The 18,957-nt window shown below is 43.6% G+C and overlaps 1 protein-coding gene across 4 annotated transcripts in view; it reads right to left on the reverse strand.

Moving 5' to 3' along the window:
* Positions 1–17,492, reverse strand: part of LOC134354584 (cytochrome P450 2C15-like) — a 40,837-nt gene extending 23,345 nt beyond the window's left edge. For 2 of the 4 annotated variants that reach the window (XM_063063548.1, XM_063063547.1), the window contains exons 1-4: positions 17,157–17,492; positions 13,220–13,382; positions 5,757–5,906; positions 4,758–4,918 (exon numbers count right to left, since the gene is read on the reverse strand). In XM_063063548.1, the coding sequence (XP_062919618.1) occupies positions 4,758–4,918; positions 5,757–5,906; positions 13,220–13,382; positions 17,157–17,339 (657 nt within the window). In that variant the 5' untranslated portion in view covers positions 17,340–17,492. Of the gene's footprint in view, positions 1–4,757; positions 4,919–5,756; positions 5,907–9,861; positions 9,991–13,219; positions 13,383–17,156 lie in introns of all 4 variants that reach the window. The other 2 variants (XM_063063549.1, XM_063063550.1) reach the window with 2 other exon arrangements.
* Positions 17,493–18,957: the final 1,465 nt, after the last annotated feature.

The following is an 18,957-nucleotide window of genomic DNA, read 5'->3' on the forward strand; positions in this document are numbered from 1 at the left end:
ATTATCTTGGCACAGTCAGTTGAATTTTAAGGTTATTTTAAACCATTAGCCAACAGACATTATGACTGAATGAAATTTGGTTTGAAACATTGATTCAGTGGTCCAAATAGTATTCTAATTTCAGAATTTTGTGAGGTAGGACACAGACACCAGGGTTATGGATGACCATGGGTCAGCAGACATTGGAAAGTAGGAGGCTGACCAGGAATGTGTTGGAATGTTCAAGTTCAGATATAATAAAGGGAGGGACAGGGATTCAAAGATTCAAAGTACATTTATCAGCAAAAAATGTAAAAATTGTACAACCTTGAGATTTGTCTGCTTACAGGCAGCCACAAAGCAAGGAAGACCAACACCCAATGTGCAGAGAAAGAGAACAAAATGCAAATCACCCAAACAACAGAAGCCAGCAACGACATTTCAAATCAAACTGAGTCATCAGATCAGAATTCCCAGAGTAGCCCGTAGTAGGCCGAAGCCTCGGTCTCAGTTCATCATGTTAGTGGGGAAAATTGCTGTGAAGCTCGCAGACAACAAGCACAGCAACTGGAACAGTTTCACAGACTCCAGATTGCGGAGGAAGAAGTGAACATAGTGGGAGAGCAAGCAAAATTGGTCCAGCTCTCGCCTCTGGTCCCAACACCTTTCCTTTCCAGTCTACCTGAGCCTACATTTAAATTTTCCAAACAGCAGAACATACCTTGCATTAGGACCTGAGCCCTGCTGTAACGAAATGCTCCGGGCCTCGACCACACTGCCCAGTGATTCGCTCTGGGACACGTCTTTCTGCAGGCACTAAGGGTGAAGACTAGCGACCCCCACAGTCAATGATTGAGGTTGATGATCCCGAGTATGAGGGTGGGTTTCCCACCAGCTCGGTGTGTCTTGGGGGGTTGACGGTCTGTGCAAGCTCAGAGCTTGAGGCCCAGAGATCAAAGTCCTGCAAATGGCAAGTCCTGGGGTCAATACCCAAGGTCAAAGTTGGAGGGCAAATCCAGCAATCAGTCGCTGGGTCACTATGTCCGGTAGTCAGAGGTTCGATATCAGTGAGTCGGAGGGACTAGAGGTTGTGGAGGCCTAATATCTGCAAGTCCAAGAGTCCGGGGCCAAGGACTGCCGGTCAGAGGCCGACCTGAGGTTGGAGACCTGTTTGTGAGAGTAGGTGGGAGGGTGGAAAAGCGGCTCGCATGTTGTGCTGTTCTGCCAAAGACTGCGGGCATGTTGGGCTAGAACCGGAGAGCTGGTGAAACATGCAGGCTTTCCCCGGCACATCCTTATGTTGTGGAGGTTTTTAACACAAATGACACATTTCACTGTATGTATCAGTGTACAGGTGATAAACAAATGAATCTGAATCTTCGATGAGCATTTTCACAGCTGGCAGACTGAGAGATGAGTAGATTTGTGCATTGTTACAACCATTAAAATAGTCTGGGGGCAACAATATGGAAATAGCCATCCAAAATTAGATCTGAAGTCAAAACTGCAAAAGTACTGCATTACATTACAAAGTATATTGCAAAAACATTACATTGTAGATTGGGGAACTGCTTCGCCAAACAACTCCTCTCTATCTGCCAAAAGTGAAACTTCCTGATGGCCAAATATTTAAATTCCTGATCATTCTGACGCATTGGTTCATGGCGACATCTTAGAAACATAGAAACATAGGAAAATAGGTGCAGGAGTAGGCCATTCGGCCCTTCGAGCCTGCACCGCCATTTATTATGATCATGGCTGATCATCCAACTCAGAACCCCACCCCAGCCTTCCCTCCATACCCCCTGATCCCCGTAGCCACAAGGGCCATATCTAACTCCCTCTTAAATATAGCCAATGAACTGGCCTCAACTGTTTCCTGTGGCAGAGAATTCCACAGATTCACCACTCTCTGTGTGAAGAAGTTTTTCCTAATCTCGGTCCTAAAAGGCTTCCCCTTTATCCTCAAACTGTGACCCCTTGTTCTGGACTTCCCAAACATCGGGAACAATCTTCCTGCATCTAGCCTGTCCAATCCCTTTAGGATTTTATACGTTTCAATCAGATCCCCCCTCAATCTTCTAAATTCCAACGAGTACAAGCCCAGTTCATCCAGTCTTTCTTCATATGAAAGTCCTGCCATCCCAGGAATCAATCTGGTGAACCTTCTTTGTACTCCCTCTATGGCAAAGATGTCTTTCCTCAGATTAGGGGACCAAAACTGCACACAATACTCCAGGTGTGGTCTCACCAAGGCCTTGTACAACTGCAGTAGTACCTCCCTGCTCCTGTACTCAAATCCTCTCGCTATAAATGCCAGCATACCATTCGCCTTTTTCACCGCCTGCTGTACCTGCATGCCCACTTTCAATGACTGGTATATAATGATACCCAGGTCTCATTGCACCTCCCCTTTTCCTAATCGGCCACCATTCAGATAATAATCTGTTTTCCTATTTTTGCCACCAAAGTGGAAACTTCACATTTATCCACATTAAATTCCATCTGCCATGAATATTGCCCACCCATCCAACCTATCCAAGTCACTCTGCATCATCTTAGCATCCTCCTCACAGCTAACACTGCCACCCAGTTTCGTGTCATCTGCAAACTTGGAGATGCTGCATTTAATTCCCTCATCCAAGTCATTAATATATATTGTAAACAACTGGGGTCCCAGCACTGAGCCTTGCGGTACCCCACTAGTCACCGCCTGCCATTCTGAAAAGGTCCCGTTTATTCCCACTCTTTGCTTCCTGTCTGCTAACCAATTCTCCATCCACATCAATACCTTACCCCCAATACCGTGTGCTTTAAGTTTGCACACTAATCTCCTGTGTGGGACCTTGTCAAAAGCCTTTTGAAAATCCAAATATAGAACAGCCACTGGTTCTCCCCTATCCACTCTGCTAGTTACATCCTCAAAAAATTCTATGAGATTCGTCAGACATGATTTTCCTTTCACAAATCCATGCTGACTTTGTCCGATCATTTCACCGCTTTCCAAATGTGCTGTTACCACATCTTTGATAACTGACTCCAGCAGTTTCCCCACCACCAACGTTAGGCTAACCAGTCTATAATTCCCCGGTTTCTCTCTCCCTCCTTTTTTAAAAAGTGGGGTTACATTAGCCACCCTCCAATCCTCAGGAACTAGTCCAGAATCTAACGAGTTTTGAAAAATTATCACTAATGCATCCACTATTTCTTGGGCTACTTCCTTAAGCACTCTGGGATGCAGACCATCTGGCCCTGGGGATTTATCTGCCTTCAATCCCTTCAATTTACCTAACACCACTTCCCTACTAACATGTATTTTGCTCAGTTCCTCCATCTCACTGGACCCTCCGTCCCCTATTTCTGGAAGATTATTTATGTCCTCCTTACTGAAGACAGAACCAAAGTAATTATTCAATTGGTCTGCCATGTCCTTGCTCCCCATAATCAATTCACCTGTTTCTGTCTGTAGGGGACCTACATTTGTCTTTACCAGTCTTTTCCTTTTCACATATCTATAAAAGCTTTTACAGTCAGTTTTTATGTTCCATGCCAGTTTTCTCTCATAATCTTTTTTCCCCTTCCTAATTAAGCCCTTTGTCCTCCTCTGCTGAACTCTGAATTTCTCCCAGTCCTCAGGTGAGCCACTTTCTCTGGCTAATTTGTATGCTTCTTCTTTGGAATTGATACTATCCCTAATTTCCCTTGTCAGCCACGGGTGCACTACCTTCCTTGATTTATTCTTTTGCCAAACTGGGATGAACAATTGTTGTAGTTCATCCATGCAACCTTTAAATGCTTGCCATTGCATATCCACCGTCAATCCTTTAAGTGTCATTTGCCAGTCTATCTTAGCTAATTCACGTCTCATACCTTCAAAGTTACCCCTCTTTAAGTTCAGAACCTTTGTTTCTGAATTAATTATGGCACTCTCCATCTTAATGAAGAATTCCACCATATTATGGTCACTCTTACCCAAGGGGCCTCTCACAACAAGATTGCTAATTAACCCTTCCTCATTGCTCAAAACCCAGTCCAGAATAGCCTGCTCTCTAGTTGGTTCCTCGACATGTTGGTTCAAAAAACCATCCCTCATATATTCCAAGAAATCCTCTTCCTCAGCACCTTTACCAATTTGGTTCACCCAATCTTGTGCCCAGAAGAGGCCATCTCAAGGTGGAGGAGCCACACCTGATGTCCTGTCCAGGTAGCCTCCAACCTGATGGCATGAATATCAATTCCTCATTTTGATAAAAAGATTTTTCTCTTTATTGCCCCATCCCCTCATCTCTTTTCCACACTGGCCTCTTACTTCTCCTCACCTGCCCATCCCCGCCCCCGGCTCCCCTCCCCCTTCCCTTTTTTCTGTGGTTCACTTTCCTCTCCTATTAGATTCCTTCTTCTCCAGCCCTTTATCTTTCCCACCCACTGGGCTTCATCCATTAGCTTCCAGCTATCCTCCCTCCCATCTCCCCACCTTCTCATTCTAGCAGCTCTCCCCTTCCCTTCCAGCCCTGAAGAAGGGTCTTGGCCCAAAGTATTAACTCTTTATTCATTTCCATAAATGCTGCCTGTCCTACTGAGTTCCCCCAGCATTTTGTGTGTGTTGTTTAAATATACATTTGTTAATATTAAATGCACTCCCCCATCTTGCTGATAAATAATTAATGTTGATCTTGAATTTCTCAGTTTCACTTACACATTGACCACCTGAGTCTCAGATGAAAATATATTTGCTCTTAACTTCAGTAACTCACACAATCCACTGTAAAGAGACATACCTGTATCCAGGGGCTACTGAAAGTGCGGGCACTTTCTGCAACCAGCTCCATCAGCCAGAGAAATTGTTTATCTTCGTAATCAAAACGTTTTCCAAAGGTGATGGAACAGATGATGTTTGACGTTGCACTTCGCACGAGAAAGTTTGGGTTGAAAGGTTGACCTGGTCCAATTAAAGAGGCCATTTAGAAAATCATAGGACATTAAAATGAAATTTTGGGGCAGTCCTAAATGTTTTTTGGAAATTAAACACAAGAGATTCTGCAGATCCTGGAAATGCAGAGTAACACACACACAAGGAGGCAAGAGTGGGGAATAAACTTTTGTCACCTTCTCATTCTGGCATCTTCCCCCCTCTTTTCCAGTCATGATGAAAGCTCTCGGCCAAAAACGTTGACCATTTATTCCTCTCTGTAGATGCTGCCTGACCTGCTGAGGTCCTGCAGCATTTTGTATGTGGTGTTATAGATATTAAATACATCTTCGTTCAAAAGGTATCAATTAGTTACTTAATACAGAACCAGTGAGGCCTCACTTGGAGTATCGTGAGCAGTTTTGGGCCCCTTATCTAAGAAAGCATATGCTGACATATGGGAGGGTCCAGAGGAGGTTCACAAAAATGATTAAAAGGCTTGTCATATGAGGAACATCTGCTGCCTCTGGGACTGTATTCACTAGAATTCAGAAGATTGAGGGGTGACCTCATTGAAACCGATCAAATGTTGAAAATTCTCGATAGAGTGGATGCAAAGAGGACATTTCCTATGCTGGGGGAGACTTGGACCAGAGGGCACAACCTCAGAATAGAGGGATGTCAGAACAGAGATGAGGGGGAATTTATATAGCCAGAGAATGGTGAGTCTGTGGAATTCGTTGCCACAGGCGGCTGTGGAGGCCAGGTAATTGGGTATACTTAAGGCAAAGGTGGATAGATTCTTGATTAGTCAGGGCATGAAGGGATTCGGGGAGAAGGTAGGCCATCGAATGCTGTAGTGACAAACCTTTCTTATCCCCGAAGCTTGTTACCAGGAACTGGGCTTCTTCCTGAATCCTCTCCTCAATGCTCTTTTTCCCCATTCCAAAATTCCTCAAGGTGCTGAGAGTGAATCTCCGAAGCTGCTTCCATCTCTCACCACTGCTGAAAGCAACTCCTGCAAGAGAGACCTCAGGTTATCGTCCCTTTGGAAGGGGTTGTCTATTGTCTAAGGGCCAAACATTCTTAACCAGTTTCCCAATTTATTCTTTACCCTTCCTTACAACTGCCAAGTTGTTCTAAGCTCCTCATCTCAGTGCTCATTCTTCTAGGTAGGAATTGCTACTATAGAATTCCACAGTTAAATCAGCTGGTGTTCCTGGTCACCAAACACAGTCCAAGGTTTCCCTGATTAGATGTCACAAGACGAACAAAAAGGAACTGTAAAAGAATTGGAGAGGTTCACAAGAATTATCTCAGAAGTTAAAGGGTTAATGTAAGAGGAGCATTTGATAACTCTAGCACTGTACTTGCTGGATGAACTCAGGAATTTTAGGGTTAATGTTTGAGGTGCATTTGATAACCCTGAGCCTGAACTTGTTGGAGTTTAGAAGAATGAGGCGGGGGGTGGTTCTCATTGAAACCAGGCCTAGAAGGGAAGTGGAGAAGATTTATCTATTTATTTATTGAAATACAATGCAGAATAGACCCTTCCAGCCACATCACCCAGCAATCCCCCGATTTAACCCTAGCCTAATCACAGGGCAATTTACAACGACCAATTAACCTACCAACTCAAGACCATCTTTGGACCGTGTGAGGAAACAGGAGCACCTGGGGAAAACGTACGCAGTCATGGGGAGAACGTACAAACTTCTTACAGTTAGTGATGTGAGTTGAAGCCGGATCGCTGGTGCTATGAAGCATTGTGCTAACAACTGCACTACCATGCCGCCCATGGTAATGACGTTGCCTACATTGGGGGAGTCTAGGTCCAGAGGTCACAGCCTCAGAGTAGAAGGACATCCCTTAGAACAGAGATGATGAGCAATTTCTTTAGCCAGAGAGGGGCGAATCTGTGGAATTTGTTGCCACAGACAATTATATATTTAAAGGTACCAGTCCAGGGAAAATGGAGCAGATAAGATTTAACGTGTGGCTCAAATCATGGTGTAGGCTAGAGGGGCATAGGTTTATGGAACATTTGGACACCTTTTCTGGCTGATGGAACCTGTAGCACTGGGACCGGTTGCATTTGGACTGAAGGGGCACTAGTGTGCTGGGCAGGTGTATGCTTCCGTTAGTTGAGATCTGTTTAAACTAGGGAATGAGGAGCAGGGTACCAGGAAGAGGCTGGGCTCAACTGTTTGAACATTATCATGACCAATTATAGGCTTCAAAAATATAAAAATGGGTTGGAGTAGGATAAAAAAACTTCAGTAATAGACTGGGGATGGTCTGTATAAATGCAAGAAGTATTAAGAATAAATAAGCTGGCATTATATGCTAGTGTGTACAAGTATGATATAACAGCAATAACTTAACCTGGCTGACCTCAAGGGATGGTGATGAATATAGTATTAAAGAATATAATTTATTTAGTAAAGGTAGGCAAGATGGTAAAGGTGGTGGAGTAGCCGCATACATAGAAAGAATTTAAACATGAGGCTCCTTGTGATAGGAGATGAATCGAGACTTAGTGAAGATATCTGGGTGAGAATTGAAAGCTATAACGATAAAGGAATAACATTGGGTGTATGCTATACACCCTCTCATGCTGATAGTGATTTTAATAACTAGGGAGGAGAAGATGGCGACGCGATGCAGTTCGCAGCAGCCACTTCGGTGGTGATGTCTGTTATCTGTCAAGTAGGGTGCCGTGCACAATCCTGATTTGACGGCGACAGATGTGAGAGTACGGAGGAACATCTGGAAAAACTTCTGAAATGCTGCTTTGCTGCCGCTGCTGCTCTGTGATCCAGAATCTCCGGAGGGGAAGGCCCCGAATCCTCAGCTTTGCTTGTTGCTCGGCGGCCAGGGCAGGGTCGAAGCGCTCGGCAGAGGCTGGTGCTGGGTGCTTGGTGTCAGAGGGCTGGTCAGAGGCTCGAAGTTTTCGGACAGACTCAGAGTCGGCTGCGGTCGGGTGCTTCCAATGCATTGGCAAGTTTGCGGTGCTTGGAGGTTCATAGCAGGGAGAGTTTCTCCTTTCTACCATCTGCATGAGATGATGAGGCTATCGGGACTTGAGATTTTTTTTTACTGTGCCCATGGTCTGCTCTTTATCAAATTACGGTATTGCTTTGCACCGTTGTAACTATATGTTATAGTTATGTGGTTTTGGCAGTTTTGGTCTTGGTTTGTCCTGTGTTTCTGTGATATCATTCTGGAGGAACATTGTATCATTTTTTAATGCATGCATTTCTAAATGACAATAAACAAGGACCGAGTGTCCTCATAATCTAATCTAATCAGAATTTTAGAAAAGCAAGTTCTGAGGGTGGTATTATAGTTATGGGTGACTTTAATTTCCCAAGTATTGAGTGGGAGAACTCAGTGGCTCAAGAATTAGAGGAATGTGAATTCATTGAGTTATAATGATTGTTTTTGACCCAATATGTAACTGCACTAACAAGGAGCAAGGTCTGTCTAGATTTGATATTCTGTAACAATCATGATAGAATTTTGAGCACAGAAGTCGTTGAGCTTTTAGGAACAAGCAATCATAATATTATTAGTGTTGAAGCTTTGTGTAAAAGTATATCGGTAAAAACCAAAACTATTAAATTGAATTTCAGAAAGGCAAACTTGGAGCAGATGAGGCAAAGACTTCAGAAGGTAAACTGGAAGGAACTGCTTGACATTGAGTCAGTTGAGAAACAATGGGGTCGATATAAAGAGGTAATACACCCAGAGCAGGAAATGTTCCTACCCAAGACCAGGAGAAGCAATAAAAATAATAGATCAATTACACGGATAATTAAAAATATACATAAAATTATTGAAGAAAAGACAGCTTTATAAAGAACACAGAAAAATAGTAATGAAGTTAACCAAAGGGGATTTGAAGATATGAGAGCTATAGTCAAGAGGGCAATTCCGATAGCCAAAAGGCAGGTCGAGAAGGATATTGCTGGTAATGCTACAATTGATCCCGAGAGATTTTTTCAATACTTTAGTAAAAGAAAAGTCAGGAGGAAATTAAGTGTATTGAGAATACCAATAGCGTGATAAATTATGCAGAGAAGGTCATAGTGGATACTCTTTACACATGATTTGCTAAAGTACTCACCCACAAAGATGTTAGCCACATGCTAGTAAGTGTAGAGAAAAATAAGGTTGTTTTAAGTGACTTAGAGATCTTAGAAAGTGAGCTCCTGCTTCAGCTGAAAAGTAATAAACCTCCAGGGCCAGCCAACATATATCCAATGGAACTTAAGGAGGTCTGTGATTATATATACAAATCCCTAACATGTATTTTTCAAAAGTTATCAAAGTTGCTGGTGAACGCAGCAGGCCAGGTAGCATCTCTAGGAAGAGGTACAGTCGACGTTTCGGGCCGAGACCCTTCGTCAGGAGGGGGAGGGATGTATATATAAATAAATAACAGATGGGGTACGAGGGGGAGGTGGGGCATTAATTCCACATCCTATTCCCATTCTGATATATCTATCCACGGCCTCCTCTACTGTAAAGATGAAGCCACACTCAGGTTGGAGGAACAACACCTTATATTCCGTCTGGGTAGCCTCCAACCTGATGGCATGAACATTGACTTCTCTAACTTCCGCTAATGCCCCACCTCCCCCTTGTACCCCATCCGTTATTTATTTATATACACACATTCTTTCTCTCTCTCCCCCTTTTCTCCTTCTGTCCCTCTAACTATACCCCTTGCCCATCCTCTGGGTTTTCCCCCCTCCCCCTTTTCCTTCTCCCTGGGCCTCCTGTCCCATGATCCTCTTATATCCCTTTTGCCAATCACCTTTCCAGCTCTTGGCTCCATTTCCTCCCCCCACTTCCTGTCTTCTCCTTCATTTTGGATCTCCCCCTCCCCCTCCCACTTTCAAACCTCTTACTTGCTCTTCCTTCAGTTAGTCCTGACAAAGGGTCTCGGCCTGAAACGTCAACTGTACCTCTTCCTGGAGATCTGCCTGGCCTGCTGCGTTCACCAGCAACTTTGATGTGTGTTGCTTGAATTTCCAGCATCTGCAGAATTCCTCGTGTTTACGTTTTTCAAAAGTCGGTGAAGACTGGTGAAAGCCCTAAGGAATGGAAATGGGTTAATGTTGTCACAGTATACAAGAAGGGTGACCATACTGACCCTAGTAACTATAGACCTATAGTCCCTGGTAAACATTATGTGCATCACAGGTAAGATAATGGAAACATTAATAAAGAATGAGGTGGAAAAGTAGCTGATAAGAACAGGCATGTTAGCAGACAACCAGCATGGGTTGAGAAAGGCGAAATCATGTTTTACTAATATGCTGAAGTTCTATGAGGAAGCAATTAAAATTTTTGATAACAATAGAGTGGTTGATATAATTTATTTGGACTTTCAGAAGGCTTTTGACAAGGTACCCCATGAAAGGTTAATAATCAAATTACAAGAAGTAGGGATTCAGGGTAAGGTGTGTGAATGCGCACAGAATTGGCTGTAAAACAGAAAACAATGAGTTAAGGTGAGAGGATCATTTTCACACCTAGAAGATGTTAATAGTGGGGTTCAGCAGGGAGCAGATTTGGGGGCCGCTGCTGATTTGTAACATCTCTAAGTCACTTAAAACAACCTTATTTTTCTCTACACCGACAGATGAGCACAAAAGACCAAAGAGTTCATCTGTCTCTGTGTGTCTCAAAGCTTGTGAAACTCCTATCAAAACCATGCTGATTTAGTGGCATGAGAATAAACAATTGAAGAGTTTGTCTATCTCTGTGTCTCTCTCTACACTTGTGGAACCTCTATTTATTGGGAGACCTTTCCCTTGGTTCATACTCAATGACCTGACTGATGAAGGCCAGTGTGGAAGCCTCAGGACTCACACCACCAGGCTCATGATCAGTTATTATCCCTCAACCATCAAGCTCTTGAACCAAGGAGGACAACTTCACTTGCCCCATCACTGAAATTCTTCCACAACCAATGGACTCTTCATTTCATGTTCACAATATTTATTTCTTATTTGTTATATCATTTCTTTAGTTCAGAATTGGCACAGATTGCTGTCTTCTGCACTCTGGTTGATCACTCAAGTTGGTGTAGTCTTTCATTGGTTCTGTTATGGTTATTATTCTATAGATTTTTTTTTATTGAGTATGCCAACAAGAAAATGAACTTGAAGGCTGTATATGGTGACATGTATGTACGTTGAAAATAAATTTACTTTGTCTTTGTCTTTGGGGCAGCACTTCATGTAGATACTAGACGCAACTATTACAAATACCGTCAGATGTTGGGAAAGAAACTCCACCAAGTGGATCCTCGATTTCCTCACTTACAGACCTCAGTCACTAGGGGTTGGCAACGTCTTCTCCAGAATCAGTTTAACTTTGAACTTTTTTGACTACCTTGTCCATCTGTGATGCAGCTTTCAACGAACTATGCACTTGTGTTCCTAGACACGAGAAAATCTGCACACCTGGAAATCCAGAGCAACACACACATATATACACACGCGCCCGCACACACACACACACACACACACACACACACAATGCTGAGGGAACTCAGCAGGTGGCAGCATCGAAGGAAAGGAATAGTGGACATTTTGGACTGAGACCCTTTATCAGGATTCTTTGTACTCCTAGGGCACTTTTTGCTGGTGTCTAGTTTTGTTGTTCTGCTGAACATTGTGGGCATGTTATGCTAGTGTCAGAACATGTGACAACACTTGCAGGCTGTCCCCAGCTAATCCTTGGGTGTACTGGCTGTTAACATCAATTACGCATTTCACGGTATGTTTCAGCGTTCATGCGATGAATCTGAATCTCAGGTCCTTCTGTTCCACCACACTCCCTAGTGTCCTTCCATTCATTGCACAGCTCCTTGGAAATATATCAGTATTCCTTCATCAACACCTTCATTATGTGACATGTTATATGATATAAGCAATCTTGCTCCCTTCACCATAATTGTTCTTGACCAATTTTTCTGCAGAACTGGTTTCCATTGCCTTCTCTGGGCAATGTCTTTACAAGATGGGTGACCCCAACCATGATCAATATTCTTTGGAGATTGTCTGCCTGGTGTCAGTGATTGCATAACCAGGACTTGTGATATGCACCAGCTGCTCATACAACCATCCACCACCTGCTCCCATGGCTTCCATCCCTTACACCTCCTTTGGTAGAGAGGTATCTCAATCGCGATACCCATGTTCATTGTCACGTTCTAAATCCTGGAACACTCTTCTCAGGCAGCATCGTGGAAGTAACATCAGCGTACAGGATACTCAGCGCTATCTTCTCAATGGCTTGGGTTTCCATCAGGTGCTCTGGTTTTCTCCCACAGTCTGAAGACATATGGGGTAGGAGGTTAGCAGAACAGAGGGAGCTGAGAATTCATCTAAAATGGTGGCAAATGTAGAGAGGGTTGTAAAGAAAGTTTTTGGCATATTAGCCCTCATAAATCAAAGTACTGAGTGCAGGAGATGGGATGTCGTGTTGAAGTTGAATAAGATGTTGTTGAGGCCTAATTTGGAGTACTGTGTACAGTTTTGGTTACCTACCTACAGTAAAGATATAAATATGATTGAACAAGTCTAGAGAAAATTTACAAGGATGTTGCCAGAATTGGAGGACCTGAGTTATATAGAAAGATTCAACAGGTTGGGAATTATTCTTTGAAATGCAGAAGATTGAGAGGAGATTTAATAGAGATATATAAGATTATGAAGGATATAGATAGAAAAAAAATGCAAGTGGGCTTTTCCCCTGAGATTGGGTGGGACTACAATTACATGTCATTGGTTAAGGGTGAAAGGTGAAAAGTTTTAAGAAAACACGAGAGGAAACTTCTTTATTCAGAGGAGAAAAGCGTGGAATGAGCTGTCAGTGCAAGTGGTGCTTGCGAGTTCAATTTCAACATTTAAGAGAACTTTGGATGGGTACATGTGTGGTAGAGTTACTGAGGGCTATGGTCTGGGTGCAAGTCCGTGTGACTAGCTTAAATGTGCCGGTATAGACAAGAAGGGTCGAAGGGCCGAAGGGCCTGTTTTGTGCTGTACATTTCTACGACCCTATTAATTGGACATTGTAAATTGTCCCGTGATTAGCCCAGTATCGGGGCTGTGCGGCTCCTTGAGCCTGAAGTCCCTGTTCCGCACTGTTATTTCTAAATAATAAATTAAAATTATAACAAGAACAACCAACAAGTGACATCTCTTTCAGCAGCATTAATACCCTAAGTGTATAAATAACAAAAAATATTCAGATTTCAAGAGAACGGAAGCAGCAACAAAATAACTTGAGTTAAATTAAAAATTCTCTTACCATAGCCGTCAGAGATTTTTTCGAAGAAGGGCAAGAGATATCGGCCGCTGAAGTCATGCCCATGGCCAATAAGGGCCTCTCTTATAGCCTCGGTACCACACACCACCACCGCAGGGAAGCTGCTGAACCAGAAGGTGAACACAGGGCCATACTGTTCACTCAGCTGTGGTGATACAATGAATGTATATTGTTTTTTAACATGTAATACTCCATATGATGTTCGTCAATCAATTTAGCTAGAGAGGAGATAAGACCCATACTATATTCCTTTAGGGGAACAAGTGGCCTAGGCACAGTACTGTATCTGTCAACGTGGAGTGGAGAGAGAGTTTGTAATTCTGGCAGGAGCAAATGATGTAGGGAATGGCGAGGGCAGAGTGCCCTGGGATGGGTGGCAGAGGAGTGCCAGGGGCGAAGGGTGGTATGGGGTGCAGATGCATCCAGCCTTGAGACCCCAGGCAAGGTAATGTGATTCCAAACAATTGGTTTATTGATAATTATAGAATGTTTCTCTGGTGCTTCCCACTCCATCCCCTCTTCCTTCCCCTTTTCCCAACCATGACTCCCCTCTCCCTGCCCCCTTTCCCACTCTCAGTCCAGAACTGAGATCCGTAACAGAACCAGGCTATCATCACTCACATATGTCATGAAATGTCTTCTCTTTTTGCAGCAGCAGTACAGTGCAATACATAAAATCACTACAACACTGTGCAAAAGTCTTAGAGACCCTAGCCATACATATGTGTCTGAAACTTTTACACTGTATTGTACATTGAAACATCAAAACAGCAAAATGTGTTGCTTGTGTCAACGTCCAACCCTCATTGGTGTGTGAATGTGTGGTGACACTCGTGGGATTTCTCCAACAAATCCACAGACTGTGACGGTTGTTGACGTAAACGATGCATTTCACTTAATGTTTCGATGTACATGTGTTGAATAAGTTCATATGAAATCGGACCAACGCAGTACAAGGATGTGCTGGGGGCCGATCGCAACTGTCACCATGCTTCTGGCGCCAACATAGCACGCCCACAACTTACTAACCCGTACGCCTTTGGAATGTGTGGGAGGGAAATGGAACACCCGGAGGAAACTCACACGGTCTCGAAGAGAATGAACAAATGGCTGGAGGAAATCAGTAGGTCAGGTAGTATCTGTGAAGGAAGTGGATAGTCCACATGAAGGTTCTTGATTTGAAACATTCACTGTCCAGTTCCCTCCGCAGACACTCCGTGACCCACTGAGATCCTCTAGATACAAGCATCTGCAAGCTCTTGTATCTCAATGTGATGCAGAGCTACCCAATGAACTACTGGAACTATCAGAACTGATGACCAAAGTTCTGTGTCTCTCAGAGGAAACATTAACATCCTCAAAAATTGATATCTCAAGAAGGCAGCATCCGTCATTAAGGACCCTCACAATACTACACATACCCTCTTCTCATAACTATCATCATGGGCGCTAACCTTCCCACCTTGGAGGACATCTTCAAAAATTAATACCTCAAGAAGGCGGTGTCTATCATTAAGGACCCTCACCATCTGGGACATGCCCCCTTCTCATTACTACCATCAGGGATGAGGTATAAGAGCCTGAGGTTCCACCCTCAATGATTCAGGCATCCATCAGATTTCTGTACTGTCCAAGAACACCAGCCCACTATTCCTCTTTGCCACTATTTCCTTCTTTGTAACCTATAGTAATTTTTGGGTGGCGGTGTGCAGATGTGTCTCTACCAAAAGAGGTGTAAGGCACTCCTTCCTTCCGCTAGCCTGCAGGTCACCCTTGGGCAAGGTGTAGCACCTGCTTAGCCCCCATCCCTCCAGATCAGGGTCAAATGAAGCCATGTGAGCAAGTGGTAGATGGTCTTATGAGCAGCTGGTGCATATCACAAGTCCCGGTTATGTGACCACTGACACCAGGCAGACAAACTCTGAAGAGTATTAATAATGGCTGGGGTAATCACAGTCTTGTAAAGGGACTGCCCAGAAGAAGCAATGGCAAACAACTTCTGCAGAAAAATTTGCCAACAACAATCATGGCCATGGAGAAGAACTGGCACATAACGAATGAGTGAGTGATTTTTATTTCTTGCACTGTACTGCTGCCACAACAAATTTCACAGCATATGTCAGTGATAATAAAACCTGGTACTGATGGTCAGTTCCAGAATTTATAGCCTGAACATCTGAAAACAAGTCTTGATTACTTCCTGATAGGCACAGGCTAACAATAAGTGTAAAAATCATAGAGCAACATAGTGCAGATACAAGCCTTTCAGCCCATTTTGTGGACGTCCATCCATGGTGCCCACTCTGATGACCTCAATTTCCTGCATTTGGCACAAGTCCCACTCCTCCATGTATATACCCAACTGCTTCTCAAATTGTACCTGTTTCAACCACTTACTCCGGCAGCTTATTCCCTTCACTCATCACCCTCTGCTCCTTCAATTGAATGGTTAAAGCAATGGGCTAGAAATTCATTGGGGTTTCCAAAGTTCAAAGTACATTTATCAAAGTACGTAGATATTACACAACTTTGAGATTTGTCTCCTTACAGGCAGCCACAAAACAAGAAACCCCAAAGAACCCACTTCTAAAAAATCCAACACACACATGCAGAGAGGGGAAAAGAAAATCAAATTGTGCAAACAACAAAAGCAAGCAAACAGCACTCAGAACTAAAGTAAGTCCATAGACACGAAGCCTGGACTTTGAACTTTGAAGTCTTCTGCACCTCAAAGACAGATTTATTACCACTGACATGTCGTGAAATGTGTTGTTTGATGGTTGTAATCTAGTACATTAAAATTACTATAAGTTACAGAAAGATATAAATGATATATTATAATAATATAGATTATATATAAATGTTATATGTAATGTTGAATCTATAGGGTAGCATAGTGGTCAGAGCAATGATCTACAGTACAGGTGACCTGTGTTCAATTCCCACTGCTGCCTGTAAGGAGTTTCTTTCTCCCAGTGACCATGTGGGCTTCCTCCGGGTGCTCCGATTTCCTCCCACAGTCCAAAGACGTACCAGTTGGTAGGCTAATTGTCCCAGGATTAGGCTAGCGTTCAGTTGGGGGATTGCTGGGTGGCATGGCTCAAAGGGCCGCAGTGGCCTATTCCACACTTCATTTTAATCAATCAATAAATAATATATATAATATTAGATATATATTATACATATATGGTAGCGTGGGGTGGGTGGGCTTGGTCGACAGCCTGCCCAGGTTTTCCTAATGGCCAGCACTATTTACTGTTCTTGTTTCAAAATGCTTTCGTGGCATTACGGTAGGGGGTCGCACTGACTCTAACCGGGGTGTGAAATAATGACCTCCCCCGTCTGTATATGACTGAGGGGGGTCACAGCGCCCGGTAGGTGTTTTTTTGTGCTTGTCGCAATAAAAACGGCTGTTGAGTTAAAGGAGCTTTTCTCGTCTGTCATCATAGAACGAATGCTCGCCACAATATTACACTAAAATATCTAAATAAATAAATCAATAGTGCAGAAAGACAGCTAATAATGAGGAACTGTTCGGAAATCTGATGGCGGAAGGGGAAGAAAATTCCGAACACGTTTCGGGTGTCTTTTCGAAAATACTCGTAGTAGTTTTGAACGTGGTGATTTCAGAATCAGAATCAGGTGTATCATCGTGAAAAATTAATGCCGTGAAATTTGTTGGTTTGCGGAAGCAGTGCAGTGCAAAATTACTGTTACAAAATACTAATAAATGGTGTCAAAAGAGGGATAATAGTGAGGTTCTGATCATTTGATACCGACCGTGATTTAAAGAAATTTCAACACCAGCCCTTACGCAACTTTAGTATGACTGCTTCCGCGATTTCGTCAAAGAAAGCGGCCTCAAGTGGGGGAAAATTTTTATCTGTGTGTAATTTAAATATACAGACATTGTCCCTACCTTGATGAGGGATTTGTGGGGTGCTTTCAAATCCAGTTGGAATAGGTTGCCGATGATCGGGAGGGCAGGGGGACCCGGGGGAAGCCTGCCTTTCTGCCGCTGGTTGTTCTGAAAGAATCTCGCCAGAAGCAGGACGCTCAGTAAAACAACCAACAAAGTTGTCAACGGTTCATCAAAACTCATGATGACAGAGTACGCAGATTCTGGAAAAAAAAGCAAGAGAGGCTGTATCTCAAAATTCACAGTTGTACCACTTTCACCAGATTCAAACAGTAAACTACCCTTAAATTAAGGGCAATTAAAGTCCCGATTGAAGTTCACACTGCCGTCCGCACTGACAACTTTTATACATTTGGGTAAGTCTCATTATGGACCGCCCTTCGGAGTTCTGACGCGGCTTCATGTCAGTGGGCGTGAGTTATGTTCTCAACAAATAAAACTATCGAGAATTGAAATGGCGTTCAAAAGGCTGACAATTCCGAATCACCTTCTTTGTCAGGTAAAAGCTCGGTAAACCGGACCACAAGCTGCTGAGAATTCCTCCGGCCATCGTTGGAATATATTGATTCTGTGCATTACGTCTGATTTAAGCTCCTTTTTTCAGTTGAAAGTTCAAAGTAAATTTTATTATCAAAGCTCATACATGTCACCATATACAGCCCTGAGATTCGTTTTCCTGTGGGCACTCTCGGCCTGGACTCGTGGAGCCCATAAGTAGATCAACAGACCAAAGGCCAGCATCCTCGACCTCGAGGAATAGCCACGACGACGACTCGGCAAATCTACAGAATAGTAACTCTAACAGGATCAATGAAAGATCAACCAGAGTGCAGAAGACAACTGTGCAAATGCAAATAAAAAAAATAGCAATAAATAATGAGAACATGAGATAAAAAGTCTTTAAAGTGAGATCATTGGTTGTGGGAACATCTCAATGATGAGGAAAGCGGGTGTAATTAACCCCTTTTATTCAAGAGTCTGAGATTGAGGGACAGTAACTGTTTTTGAACCCGGTGGTGCAAGTCCTGTGACTTTTGTACCTTCTACTTGATGGCATCAGTGAGAAGAGATCATGTCCAGGGTGGTGGGGATCTCTGATGATGGATGCTGCTTTCCTACGACAGCGTCTCAGGTAGATGTGTTCAATAGTTGGGGGGGGGGGAGGCTTTACCCGTGATGGACTGAGCCAAATCCACTACCTTTTGCATGACATTTCCGTTCAAAGGCATTGGTGTCGCATACCAGGGTATGAGGCATGTTTTGCAGCAGCGGAGAGGCAGGCTTGGCAGGCTTCTCCTGGGTCCCTCCACCCTCTGATTGCCGTCAAGATTGTTTAATGTCATTTCCAGAACATGTGTAAAGGCAAACGAAATGTTCGTTACTTCGGCTCTGCTGCACAACAACAAAAACCACAATAAGATCGAGAACAGCCCAGTCCATCACAGGTAAAGCCCTCCCCACCATTGAACACATCTACATGAAACATTGCTGCAGGCAAGCAGCATCCATCATCAGGGACAACACCACCCTCCCCAGGACATGCTCTCCTCTCACTGCTGCCATCAGGAAGAAAGTACTGGAGCCTCAGGACTCGCACCTCCAGGTTCAGGAACAGTTACTACCCCTCAAGCATCAGGCTCTTGAACCAAAGGAGATAACTTCACTCAAAGCAACACACAAAATGCTGGAGGAACTCAGCAGGCCAGGCAGCGTGTGTGTATAAACAGTTGACGTTTCAGGCCAAGACCTTTCATCAGGACTGGAAAGAAAAATGATAAATCAGAGTATGGAGGTGGGGGGT

The sequence above is a fragment of the Mobula hypostoma genome, chromosome 12 (assembly GCF_963921235.1).
Source record: "Mobula hypostoma chromosome 12, sMobHyp1.1, whole genome shotgun sequence".
NCBI classification, from domain to species: domain Eukaryota; kingdom Metazoa; phylum Chordata; class Chondrichthyes; order Myliobatiformes; family Myliobatidae; genus Mobula; species Mobula hypostoma.